General features: G+C 37.2%; 1 protein-coding gene across 1 annotated transcript in view; it reads left to right on the forward strand.

Annotated features, from left to right (window-relative positions):
- The window catches only part of STAT4 (signal transducer and activator of transcription 4), a 146,135-nt gene extending 136,683 nt beyond the window's left edge, over positions 1 to 9,452 (forward strand). The window contains exons 17-22 of the mRNA XM_069070183.1: positions 4,134 to 4,186; positions 4,681 to 4,775; positions 5,069 to 5,205; positions 5,611 to 5,802; positions 7,992 to 8,058; positions 9,272 to 9,452. Coding sequence (XP_068926284.1) covers positions 4,134 to 4,186; positions 4,681 to 4,775; positions 5,069 to 5,205; positions 5,611 to 5,802; positions 7,992 to 8,058; positions 9,272 to 9,452 — 725 coding nt within the window. The remainder of the gene's footprint in view (positions 1 to 4,133; positions 4,187 to 4,680; positions 4,776 to 5,068; positions 5,206 to 5,610; positions 5,803 to 7,991; positions 8,059 to 9,271) is intronic.
- Positions 9,453 to 12,965: the final 3,513 nt, after the last annotated feature.

Here is a 12,965-nt window from a genome sequence, read left to right on the forward strand (position 1 = left end):
ACACATATATTTGTATACATATACATATATGCTTTTTAAATCATTATCCAACCAAAGAAATTGCAAATTAATGAAGCTCTGAAGTAAATGTCATAGTAATCAATCAAATGTTTATTAAACACCTACTATGTGCCGGATATTATGCAAGTAAAAAGAATGAAACAATCCCTAATAGAAAGACAGTATAGCATAGTAGATAGGAAGCTAGTCTTGGAGTCAAGAAGATCTAGATCCAAATTCCTCCTCTGCCACATACTATCTGCATGAGTGTGGGTATTCCTGTTAAGTATCTAAGTTATAGATGAGCTCCTGAGTATGTGTAAAGCCAAACATGAGCATCTTTCCAGAGGACACTGCTGTGAAAAGCTTCAAGGTTCTGATTACATAGTAGAGTGAACTCTCTATTTATTCAGTGATAAACTAGGAAAAAACATTGACCGAAACCAAAGTACAGCATTCACAATGTTATGACATAACAAGTTATCATTAAAATAGACACATAGTTTTCACCAAAGTGGTCACATAGTTTTAAGCAAAAGATATCATTCAGTAAGAACTTAACTCAATCATCCTTAAGGAGGCAAGCCTCCTTAATGGACACAAAGTACAAAGGTCAAAGTTGTCTACCCCTAGGTCACATTATCTTAATCTCTCAGTCAAAAAGTTTTCTTTCCTCTTAATTGGAGATTAGTTTCCAATCATCCTGAAGAGGTACAGGACATAGAGTACAAAGTTCTCCCACCCTTGGGCCACAGTAAATCATGATCTTTTCAGTTTGCATTAAGTACCCAAGGAGAGGTCTTTTCATCTTGACTGGAGGCTGGTTCTCAGATTCCACAGTTCCACTTCCATGGATCCAGCACCTACCTAAATACACCCAACTGTCACATGGGTTCAAAGGCAGACAGCCCCCAACTCCTCATCAGCTCCTTGTCCAGTTCCTGTTCCATACTGAAGCTCACAGTATCCAGTCCATCTCAAATCCTTCACAGTTTCTGTTCCTGGGAAGACAAAGCTTAACAAAGCCACAATAACATCCATGCACATTGCCAACGCCATCACTAATTCACTTTCTGCCTGTGAAATCAGCACAGACCCACGGGACAAGGTCCAAGAACTCAACACAAACCCACAAACAAGATCTGAGAACTCAACACAAATGTCAGTATAGTCCCAGGACCTCCAAAATCCTCCTCCAGGACTTCCATAAACAGACAACAAGAAAATCCTCTTTCAGGTCTTCCAGTAAGGTCCCAGGGCTTCAAACAAAAATCAACACAGACAGAAAAGACAAACAGAGTGCCTGGTCACCACAAAGTTCCCCTTCAAAATTCTGCTCTTTCCCAGACAGCTGGGCTTCTCCTTATATACGGTCATTAAATATATAAATATAATATATATAATATATTGTTATTATATATTATATGTTATAATATGAATATATTATTATATTATATATTAATTATTATTAACTGATTAAAATATTTAAAATATTAATTAAAATAATTAAAACATCACATTTTAATTATTTTAACTTAATTTTTAATTAAAATTTGATTTAATTTTTAATTTAAAAATTAATTAAAATAATCAAAATATTTAAAATAATAAAATTAATTAAACTAATATTAATATGTAATATAATTGTATTAAATATAAATCCTCTCTGTTCCACCCCTTCCTGTTGCATCAGCAACGGGGTTCACAAGTTCTATTTCTTAACAAAAGACTTGATATAATCATGGGCAAAGCTCAATTTGAAACAAGGTGCTAAATAAATAGTTGAAACAAGGTGTTAACTACTTCTCTGCTTGCCATTACAGTGTGCCTACCTTCTACTCCTATGTGGGAGTAGGGAGTTTTGAGTGAGTTTCCAAACTAGAAATATCCCATCATGATAAAATCACAGGTCCAGAATTTCAAATTTTGCCCCTATCCATATGATCAGTGAAATGTTGACCTAAGTTTAGATAAATGGAAACACAATTTACTTCTTGTCACAACTTTGTTCATAAACTTTCCCTAATGTATTGGATCAAGTCCTATTTTTTTTAATCCTAATTTCCAGTGTTCCACTTTGCATATAGAAATTTATCACTGTGAAAAAAAAAGAAATTTATCACTGTGGCGTGTGAAAGATGAAATGACTGAAGAAACAAAGGTTTGAGCTTCTGAGCACATTAATTTTTAAACAATGCATGCCAATTGCCTAATAAATTGGGACCAGTTGACTTCCTCAGCTTTGGCACTGGACCTGTGAATACAGGGGGAGACAGACTTTTATGCATTAAAAACAATCAAAGAAGACTAATTAGTTCAGAGAAAACAATTAAGTAGGACACAAAATTAGATAATGTGATTTCTAATTGGAGGAAAAATTAGGGAGTTTCTAAGTTGGGAGGGAGAGAATGAACAGGAACAATTCCCTGAAATCAGGAAAAGAGGTGCCCCACTACCATCAAGTATCTGTATTCAATCAAAGGAGCATAGGAACAATGAATGACCAACACTGGATCAGTTTTCAGATAAAACATGAGTTGCCTGAAATGTATAACTGAGAAAACTCCTTGCATCAATCTTTCGATCTGACCAGGTTTCTGATCAGCATAACCTAGGCCCTTGTTAAAGATCTCTAAGCAGCAGGGAAAGAGGGTCTCCTTTCCCACCCATGTGGGGTCAGGTTCAAATAATGCCATCAAGATTTCTCCCAACTCCCACAATTGAATAAAGTTTTTTTTCACAAGATGGAAATTGGTCTAGATCCAGAACTGAGCAGAAAAGGAACTGAGATAGTTCTGTAATTGAGTCACAAGACAGAGTCAATGTGGTTCGCTCAATTCCCACTACCACTTGCTCCTCTAATCCCCTCCATTCTCTCATCACTCACATTTTCTGATATGAATTCTACAGCTAAGCTATTCTTGGCACTGTTCCCAAGACAAGCTTTGGTCATTCCCCCTTCTGTGCCTTTCCTTAAGCTATTTACTCTACCCTACCTGGAGTGCCCTCCTTTCTGCCAATACAAATCCTACCCATCTTTCAAGTGTCAAATTCAGGAAATACCTAGTGCAAGAAACCTTTCCTGACTCATTAGAATGTAAGCTTCTTCAGAGCAGGAATTGTTTTTCATTTTTTTCTTAGTATTTCAGCATTTAGCAGAGACAAATTTAGTAGGTATTTGATAAATGTTTGTTGATTGAACTACATTGTGAACCACCTGGTGTAGATTGACCACTGTGACCCACAGTGACCTTCCCTTTCTCTAAGTCTTAAAGGCACTTAAAGTCTCTACTGTTAAGGTCCCAGGGCTGCTGGGACCCCGAAAGAGCACCACACCAGGTCCTGCACAAATTAATTCAACTCAAGCCTTCTTTCTGCCAAAGAAAAGCAGTTTATTGAAAATTCACTATATTGGCCAGACTCTTAAGGAATCTGAGCATTTGTGATGTTAGCAGGCCAGATAGAATCTGAGCTAGATTGAATTTGAGCACCTTCATGGAGGCAAGATGGATCTTATATACAGAAAGACTGTGGGAGAGATCTAGGGGTGGCCAAATAGTCTGGGGTGTTGGAAGGAGAAGTATCTTAAGGAAGAATCTAAGGAGGACCTTGGTGGGACTCAGGTGACTTGAGGTCAGAAGCCAGGACCCAAGAGAATGGGATTTTGGTAGGATCAAAGGTGGGAAGTAGCCTGAGGCAATCAGGAGGTAATGGAGATTATTAGGATTTAGCAATAGTGAAAGATTTATGGCCTCATATTTTCATAATTTCAGAATGTCAGATGGAAATGGGAAGATTCAAGGAGAGTTCCAGGGGGTTCCCAGAGCCTGTACCCCATTACACAACATAATTTAGTATACGATTATATTCTTTTTCATGTTCTCTTTTTTCAAATACATTATTGTTGTCTACACCCCCTCCACCTTCCCCACCCCAACTAAATAGTGAACTCCTTGAGGGCTGAAAATCTGTTGTATTTCTTTGGCATCTAGTATAAAGTACAAGTTAAGTTCACGATAAGCTCTCGACTGTGTAGGTTTGTTGAAATGAAGTAAAAAACAGATTTAGAGAAAAAAATCAGAAACATTTCGTGAACAAGAAAAACTGGATTATTTTCTCTTCTTTAATTTTAGTGCAACAAGCTAGCTACAGTGATGGTCAGCTCTCTTGGACCAAGTTCTGCAAGGTATGGTCAGGAAAAAAAAGAAAAGTTACACTTTATTTCAGGACTGCAGAGCAAAGGGATGGGGGGGTGAGGGTGGAGGTGAGGAATGGGGACCAGAACAAGGGAGGGAAGGGGAGAGAAATTCAGTTGAGTTAGGTGTGGCTCCAACAATTTATTAGTCTTATGGCCCTAGACAAATCAATTAGTCTCACTGGGCTGCAGATGCTTCATTTATAAACAGTGGTAAATACATTTGACTTACTCACCTTCAGGATGTCATAAGGAAAGCATTTTGTCATCATCATTACAGCCCACATACCATGACATGGAGTTTTAAGGATTTCCTAGATAAACATTTCAAAGAGAAACTCTAAAAGTTTCTACAACTTAATGGAAAATAAAATATGAACTCTTTATCATGAAATAAAATGTGATGATTTATATTTTACTATTGCTTCTTACCAAGTGACCATCATATCCCTTGATTGTTTCTTGTTTGTTTTTTATGAAAATAGGAGCACTTACCTGGCAAAGCATTTACCTTTTGGGTATGGCTTGAAGCAATCCTGGATTTAATAAAAAAGCACATTCTCCCTCTTTGGATTGATGGGTAAATCATGTGCTCTAATCTCTCTATGAATGTCATTTTTCTGCATGTTGTATTTGTTTTTTGACACATATCTAATCCCATTGAAAAAGCATTCTCAGGCTCTTAAATTATTTATATCAAAGCCTATTGATATTAATGTTCATTTGATTGATTAAGAGAATTCCATATGTGAACTCTGTTGAATGTGTCCAAAAACACGTTGAATACTTTGACTTCATGGATGTAACAGAATAGATGTACCTAGGTAGATATCATGGTTTTTCATCAGGTAAACCCATGAACTATTCTTTCAGGTATGTAATGGGCTTTGTAAGCAAGGAGAAGGAGCGGGTCTTGCTGAAGGATAAGATGCCAGGAACATTTTTATTAAGATTCAGTGAAAGCAACCTTGGAGGTATTACCTTTACCTGGGTGGACCTATCAGAAAATGGTATGTCACATATCTTCTAGTGTTACCTCCTATTGTATCACTAAAATAGCATCATCTTGAGACTTTGTTGTTAATACTTAGTGATTTAAGACTGGTTGTAGATATATGTTTTTGTGAGGGGCGGGGGTTGTTGGGTTGTTTTTTTTTTTTAATGTCTACAGTGAGTTTGTGTATCACCTAACAACTATTCTGTATTTGGATGGGAAAACATGAATTTATAATTGCCCAAGAGAAAACCCTCCATATGGGTGCCATCTGTAAAAACACTAGTCTACAGAATATCTGGAAATACTTTATATCCAATGATGCCCAGATAATATGGGCAAAAAGAGCAATAATCAAGAACAATGTGTGCATACAGATGGTGTCTTGATTGACTATTCACCTACCTTTTTTTCCTTCCAGGAGAAGTTAGATTCCATTCTGTAGAGCCCTACAATAAAGGTCGTTTAGCAGCTCTGCCATTTGCTGACATTCTTCGAGACTACAAAGTTATTATGGCTGAAAATGTCCCTGAAAACCCACTGAAGTATTTATATCCTGACATTCCCAAAGATAAAGCATTTGGTAAACACTACAGCTCTCAGCCAAATGAAGGTTAGTTTCTATTTACTTTTTCTTACAGAATTTGAAAGATAACTCATGTCAATGGAAAGAAATAGAAACATCTGTCATGTTTGCTTTGAGCTTTTTAAGACCAAAGGGGAAAAATGGGATCATTTTTAGTTTATATTTTCTATTTAATCATCATTACAAAAATAAACACCTAAATATGTAAAATTGAAAATAATGCCATGGCCTCTTCCATAGGTATTTCATAGTCTGTTAGAGCTGGAAGAAACCTTTAACATCATCTAGTCCAGCCTCTTCATTTTATAGATAAGAAGGAAATGGAGGCTTTGAAATGTTCGAATTTTTTTTTTTACATAGCCCAAAGCAATGTGAACAACTAGATTGTAAAGCTGAGTCAAAGTCAGCATCAGCAGTTCTTGTTATGAGGGAGTTGCCTACAATGGGGATCTGAAGGAAGAAATAGCAACCAACAATGCTTGAACTACAGCCAAACCTGCCTATGGGGTTTGAGAATGCTCTGGAACAGCAGTTCTCAACCTTTTTGGTCTCAGAACCTCTTTACATTATTAAAAATTATAAGAGACTCCAAAGAGCTTTTGCTAATATGAAATATATATATAAACATACATACAATATATGTACATATATATCAATATATACCATATTAGAAATTAAAATGTCTTAGTATTATTATGAAAATAATTTGACCTCATGAACCCTGTCTTGGGGATTCCCAGGGGTCCAGACCACACTTAAAAATTGCTAATCTATTATCAATTAATTGATAATAATCAATTGCTAATCTAATATCAAAAATATCAATCTATGGAAGTGGACAGGAGGGGGGAGAAAAATTAAAACTTACGGAAGTGAAAGTTGAAAACTAAAAATAGATAATGTAATTTAAAAAAATAAAGGTTTAAAAAATTGCTGATCTATAACATGCCTGTGACTCAGTTTCCTCCTATGTAAACTTGGGGTTATATCTCACAGGTCTGTCTCACAGGAATTTTAAGGGTGACAAAGTAATTATTATAAAATCTTTAGAGGCTGTAGCAGCAAGCACCCCAAGCGTCCTCAGGGTTTGCTGCCAGCACAGGTTCTTGGATCTGCTTTGATAAAGGAAAGCAACTCAAAATGGGTTAAGAAGCTTACTTTAATCAGTCAGGCATATATCGTTTACCTTGTTCAGGGGAAAAGGTCAGCACCCCGAACTTCAAAGTACACAGACAGAATTATCAAGACAGAAACAGATCTAGTAGACAGATTTCAAACTGCCCAACCATTACATCCATACCCAGTCAACATCTGGGTTTCAACATCTGGGTTTTTTCAAAGCCGGGGGGCTCAGGACAATGGCTTCCCAGAATCTATATCAAATCACAGAACACTTCTCAAAGTGAGCCCCAAAACAAAGCTACACATCAGGGCTTATATAGCCTTCTCCTGGCTCAGAGAATGTAACAACCTTTTGGACCCACTGGCCAATCAAAAAGTATCTACTGAAAAACAAGCCTCCCACCCCAGGCTCCTGGTGCACTTTAACCTAGGGGCAGGGAAGATCTTTAAAATTTACATTCCCATTACAGGGGCAGCCAGGTAGCACAGCAAGTAAGAGCACCAGCCCCAGTGTCGGGACAACCTGGGGATCGAATCCGGGCTCAGATACTTAGCACCACACCCAGAAATAACTGGCCGTGTAACCTTGAGCAAGTTACTGAACCCTAATTGCGTTAAAAAAAAATCTTTGAAAATATAAACAGAACTACCAGGGAATGCTTATATATAGGGAAAAAATCCAGGGTTTTTGAGTCATGTGTTTTATATTGGTAGTTGTGATTCAAAACTACTCTGCAAGACAAAATGATTGACTGTTAGTTGACTGTTCAAGTGATGTCTAAGGCTTAGAACTAGAAATTCACTGTTTGTTCCACTGTACCAATCTAGCCATAGGGTTTCTTTTCAATCATGAAGTTCTTAGGGTGGCTAGGTGGCACAGTGAATAGAGCACCAGCCCTGGAGTCAGGAGAACCTGATTTCAAATCTGCCCTCCGACACTTAGTACTTACTTGCCATGTGACCTTGGGCAAGTCACTTAAACCCTAATTGCACTGTCCTCCTTCCTCCAAAAAAAAAAAAGCAAATTGTGAAGCTCTAAAACTTTAAATTTATTTCCACATTTTTTTTCTAACACTTTCTAATTTTGTCCCCAGTTTCAAGACCCACTGAGAGAGATGACAAGGGTTACGTTCCTTCTGTATTTATCCCTATCTCAACAATGTGAGTAATATTAATTGTGTGAAATATTTATCATTGAATTTACTAAAAATAAATGTTTTCCCCTGGAAGCACCTGAGGCTGGAACCACAATATCTGTAATTGAGGAGAAAACATTTTATATATACTACAATCTCCTTGCAGGGCAATGCCTAAAGCTAAGGTTTGGGGTACAGAGGACCAGACCAAGGCTTCATCCTGATGAGGGATGGCTCCCTCTAGGTTCAGCAGGAATGCTGATCTTATCTAAGATCAGAAAACCTGCAATAGCGTCTGGAAAGAATTCAAGGTCTCAGGTTTAATTGGAGTGAGAGTTGTAGAAGTTTATTGTTACACTTCTATAAGAAGCGGGCAAGAGTCCTTTAGGGGACCTGCAAGTGAGAGGGGTACAGGCTTTTACTTTTAAAGGGTAGGGCTGCCATTGTCAGGGCTGACCGGATGGAGGGAAGGGACCTCAGGGCATAGATAAAGGTTAGAGCTGACTGAGAGGAACTTTATTTATTTATTATTATATATGACTTTAGTGCCTAGATAGTTTAGATGAGGTTTGGGCCAGACCGGAAGAGACATGAAGCGATTAAGTAAGAACAAAGGAGTCACAAGTTGTTGCCTAGGCAGAATGGATAGGGGGAAGGGGCAGAGTTTGAGGGTGGGACAGGGATTTTACAGATTACAATTTACAATACAAATTGCAGTTACAATTGCACAAAGTGGTTTTACAAATTGATTTAGACCCCAGGTACCCCATCAATCCCTTGGAATCTTTAAGAATATATTCTACATCAATGTTGGTGGTGGTGGTGGTAGTTCTTTGTTCTTGAAGAGGACCAGCTCTACATCATAATTAGGGGCACCCAATCACCATGCCATATGTCATGAATTGACATTTAAATTGCATGTTCTAATGTAAGTCTAGAGGCAGTTTGGCATGCTGGGTAGAAGACCACCCTTGAGGCCCGAAAGATTTGGGTTCCAGCCTCTGAAACATAGTTGTTATAAAACAGTCACTTGAACAATAGAAACAGGAATTTCCTCACCTGGGAATTCCCTATACCAATGAATAGCAAACCCTACCTAATATCAAGTGATGCACTGGGCATCTCAGTGCTGAACATTAACAGAACCTACCAGGGAACCCTTCAGAATCAGGTTCAGGACCCAGGAAATTACAGTGAATCTTTAATTTCCAATTTTTCTCTTATTTTTTTTCTCTAAGCCGAAGTGATTCTACTGAGCCACGCTCTCCATCAGACCTTCTTCCCATGTCTCCAAGTGTATATGCAGTGTTGAGAGAACACCTGAGCCCCACAGTCATTGAAACTGCTGTATGTTGTCAATTTCTCACTTCTGATCAATTCCATTTCAAATGCAGTGAAATGTGTAGACAAAGGGGTTGAAGTTCTTCCCTGGCAATGCCAAAGTCCAGACCTTCGAACAAATTCATATGCATAATATAAGATATGAATTGGGGGTATGCTGGAGCCACCTCCTATAACAGTCAACTGCTGAATTTTCAATGTGAGCATTTACATCTTGGAAATCTGCAAATGTTATATCAGGACTTATTTTATTATTCTGTTGATTGACTATACTTAAGAAAGGGATGGAGAAATATTAGTAAATGTTGATTAAACTTGAAAGTGTTTCTGCATACACTTTTTATTGATTGACAGTGTTAAACATTTACCAGAAAGCCGCTAGATATGACTAATTCAAAATCAGTTTCAGTATCAAAAGCAGAAACCTCTTATTTCATTTCATTCTGGTGATCCTTATCTTGAAGGTCACCAGAGGGCAGTATGTTCATTCCTACAATTTCAGCATGATGGCTGGCTCATCCAAGTCAACAGAGTACTCTACAGTACTAGCCAAGTATTTCTAAATCCCTTTAGAAATTCAATCAGCAGGAATTCTGGGGGGAGGGTTGGATTTTTTCCTGCCCTGATGATTGTGTTCTAGGTCCTATACAAATGCCAATGTGGCAGCTGTATAAACATCAGCCAGGAGCCTGAATGACATTTTCTGAACACCAAATTAATAAATTAATCGATCAACAGCGTTTACTAAATACCTATTCTGTGCCAGACATTGTGCTACATGATAGAGATATGAACACACAAAAAATAAAAGTCCCTTTTCTAATATTGACTAGTCTTCACTTGCTATTTTCTCCCATTATCCCAGTTCTCCTAAGATCATCAAATTCTAACATATCTCATCAGGACACATCCTCTTTTAGACAAGATATTTCCTACAAGCTTAAGTTAGAAACTTGCAATATTTGTTCAGCATAGATTACGGTCATAAAATCTAAAAGAGACCTTGTTATGTTTTTTTATCTCTGCTTTCAGGCAGGTCTAAACCTAAACTATAGATACTATTTGGGAACATTTCCTGAAAAGGACAGTCCACACTGTTTGAGTCTCTGGTTCCTCATGTTCAAAATGGACTAAGATCCATTTTCTGGGTCCCTTCTAGCTCTGAATTTATGATCCTATGATACTTTAAAGTCAAGACAGTGTTAATTTTTCTTACAAGCATAAGTTCCTCTCTTTAAGAAAAAATCATTTTAATCATTAGCTTACACAGAAAATGCAAAAAAAAAAGATTTAATATGGAAAAAAATAATCCACTTTTTACTTCCCACATAAACATTTTAAATTTTGTTCTGAAATTTCAGAATTGGACTAAAACTTCACATAAGCAAAATGTTCTTCACCATGCACATGGTCTCAGCAAATAGAGTCCAGAACCTGTTACTAAGAATCCATCGATGTTTAAGTTTGAGGAACCCAGGATTTGTCTCCACTGAGGCTTTGTGTCAATCCTATAAAAGTCATTGGTCCCTGTACTTTTCTCTGCTGAAATTTACACATATTTTCTCTTATTCTGCCCTCTATGGAGAAGAGTAACAACTGATTAGCATTCTTTTTGTAAATTAAATTTCTAGAAAAATTTACAGGGCTTTATTTATCAGCTTCATGGAATGGTTTTAAATTATGATTTTTCTGTGAAATGACTTTCTCAAAATTAACAATTTTCACTTTTCATTTCTAGATGAGCTCTCCATGTTCTGCTGACTGATGATACTCTTCGGTGCCTAAAAGAAAAAGGAAAATTTTTTAAAAGTACTGTTTTCTAAAATACATCTACAGATATTTTTCAATAGGAACTAACTAGCAATTTTATAGTTCCATAAATAAAGGTTTCCTGAAAGTGGCTGAGGTACAGAACTCCCCTCATTAACATGGCTCCCAATTTGAGAACAGCATACTTGAAATTTTGAAAAAACAAACATCAGATGAGCAAATGAGATGAGACAATTTTAAGAAATCAGGGTGTTAACACCATAAACTCTTCTCAGTGTGGTTTTGTATACTATCCACTTGTTTCTGCTTCCTGTTTCTTTCATCAACCAGTCAGCAAGCATTTTTTTGGGGGGGAAATAGTATTTTTTTTTCAATTACATGTAAGGATAGTTTTCAACATTCATTTTTAATAAGATTATGATTTTTAAATTTTTCTCCCTCCCTCCCTTCCATCCCTCCTCACCAAGATGGCAAGCAATCTAATATAGTTTATACACGTGCAATCATGTAAAAATATTTCCACATTAGTCATGTTTTGAAAGAAGAAACAGAACAAAAGGGAAAAGCCATAGGCACACACAAAAATGAAAATAGTATGCTTCAATCTGCATTCAGACTCCATAATTCTTTCCCTGGTTGTGAATAGCATTTTCCATCATGAGTCTTTTGGAATTATCTTGGATCATTGTATTGCTGAGAAGAGATAAGTCAATCATAGTTGACCATTGCATAATGTTGCTGTTACTGTGTACGATGTTCTCCTGGTTCTGCTTAGTTCACTCAGCATCAGTTCATTTCATTAGCCTTTCCATTTTTTCCCCCAGATATCTACCTACTCATCATTTCTTATAGCACAATAATATTCCATTACATTCATATACCACAACTTGTTCAGTCATTCCCCAATTAATGGGTATTCCCTCAATTTCCAAATATTTGCCACCACAAGAAGAGCTGCTATAAATATTTTTGTACATGTGGGTCCTTTTCCCTTTTTTATGATCTCTTTGGGATACAGACCTAGTAGTGGTATTGTTGGATCAAAGCGTAGGCAGTTTGATTGCCCTTTGGGGGATAGTTCCAAATTGCTTTCCAAAATGGTTGGATCAGTTCACAACTCCACCAAAAATGCATTAGTGTCCCAATTTTCCCACATCTCCAATATTTGTCATTTTCCTTTTCTATAATATTAGCCAATCTGATGGGTGTGAGGTAGTACCTCAAAGTTACTTAAATTTGCATTTCTCTAATCAATAATGATTTAGAGCATTTTTTATATGCATCAAGATATTAAGAGATAGCCTGTTTTCCAGATTAAAGGCCCAGCAAGCAAGTTGTGCCCTGAGCTTGGTATAACAATTGTTTGCACTCACCTTCTGGATGATCTCAGTCACAGCAAAATTCCAGAATTGTTTCATATAATTATTGTATGTCTTTGATCAGCACCAGGTGTTCTGAGTTTGGACAAGTCCTGCTACATTCATGTTTTGGTCATGAAGCCCTACTATGAATCAAATTTATCATATAATTGCTGTTACCCCTCATTGTCAGGGGTACACCTTACACCTTACTATGAAGTCATTGTTACAAGTATTGAGATCTCTCTGTACTGCTTCAGGTCCCCCCATTATGGGAGGAGCCTCAGCATATGTGTCGCTGCTTACAAGCCTTTCCCCTCACTTTGGAATTAAACTTCTGTTTGATTTCTGACTGTCCTGCCTTTAGCCTACTCTGTTTGGCTCTGGCCATTCACAGGAATGAAACCAGTTCAATCCAGTTTATATTAATTGGTGTCAGAAGTGGGCTTAGACACAGAACCAG

This window comes from Petaurus breviceps, unplaced genomic scaffold (assembly GCF_028583685.1).
Source record: "Petaurus breviceps papuanus isolate PSGF00001 unplaced genomic scaffold, PetGlider_PUasm1.0 90804, whole genome shotgun sequence".
Taxonomy (NCBI): domain Eukaryota; kingdom Metazoa; phylum Chordata; class Mammalia; order Diprotodontia; family Petauridae; genus Petaurus; species Petaurus breviceps.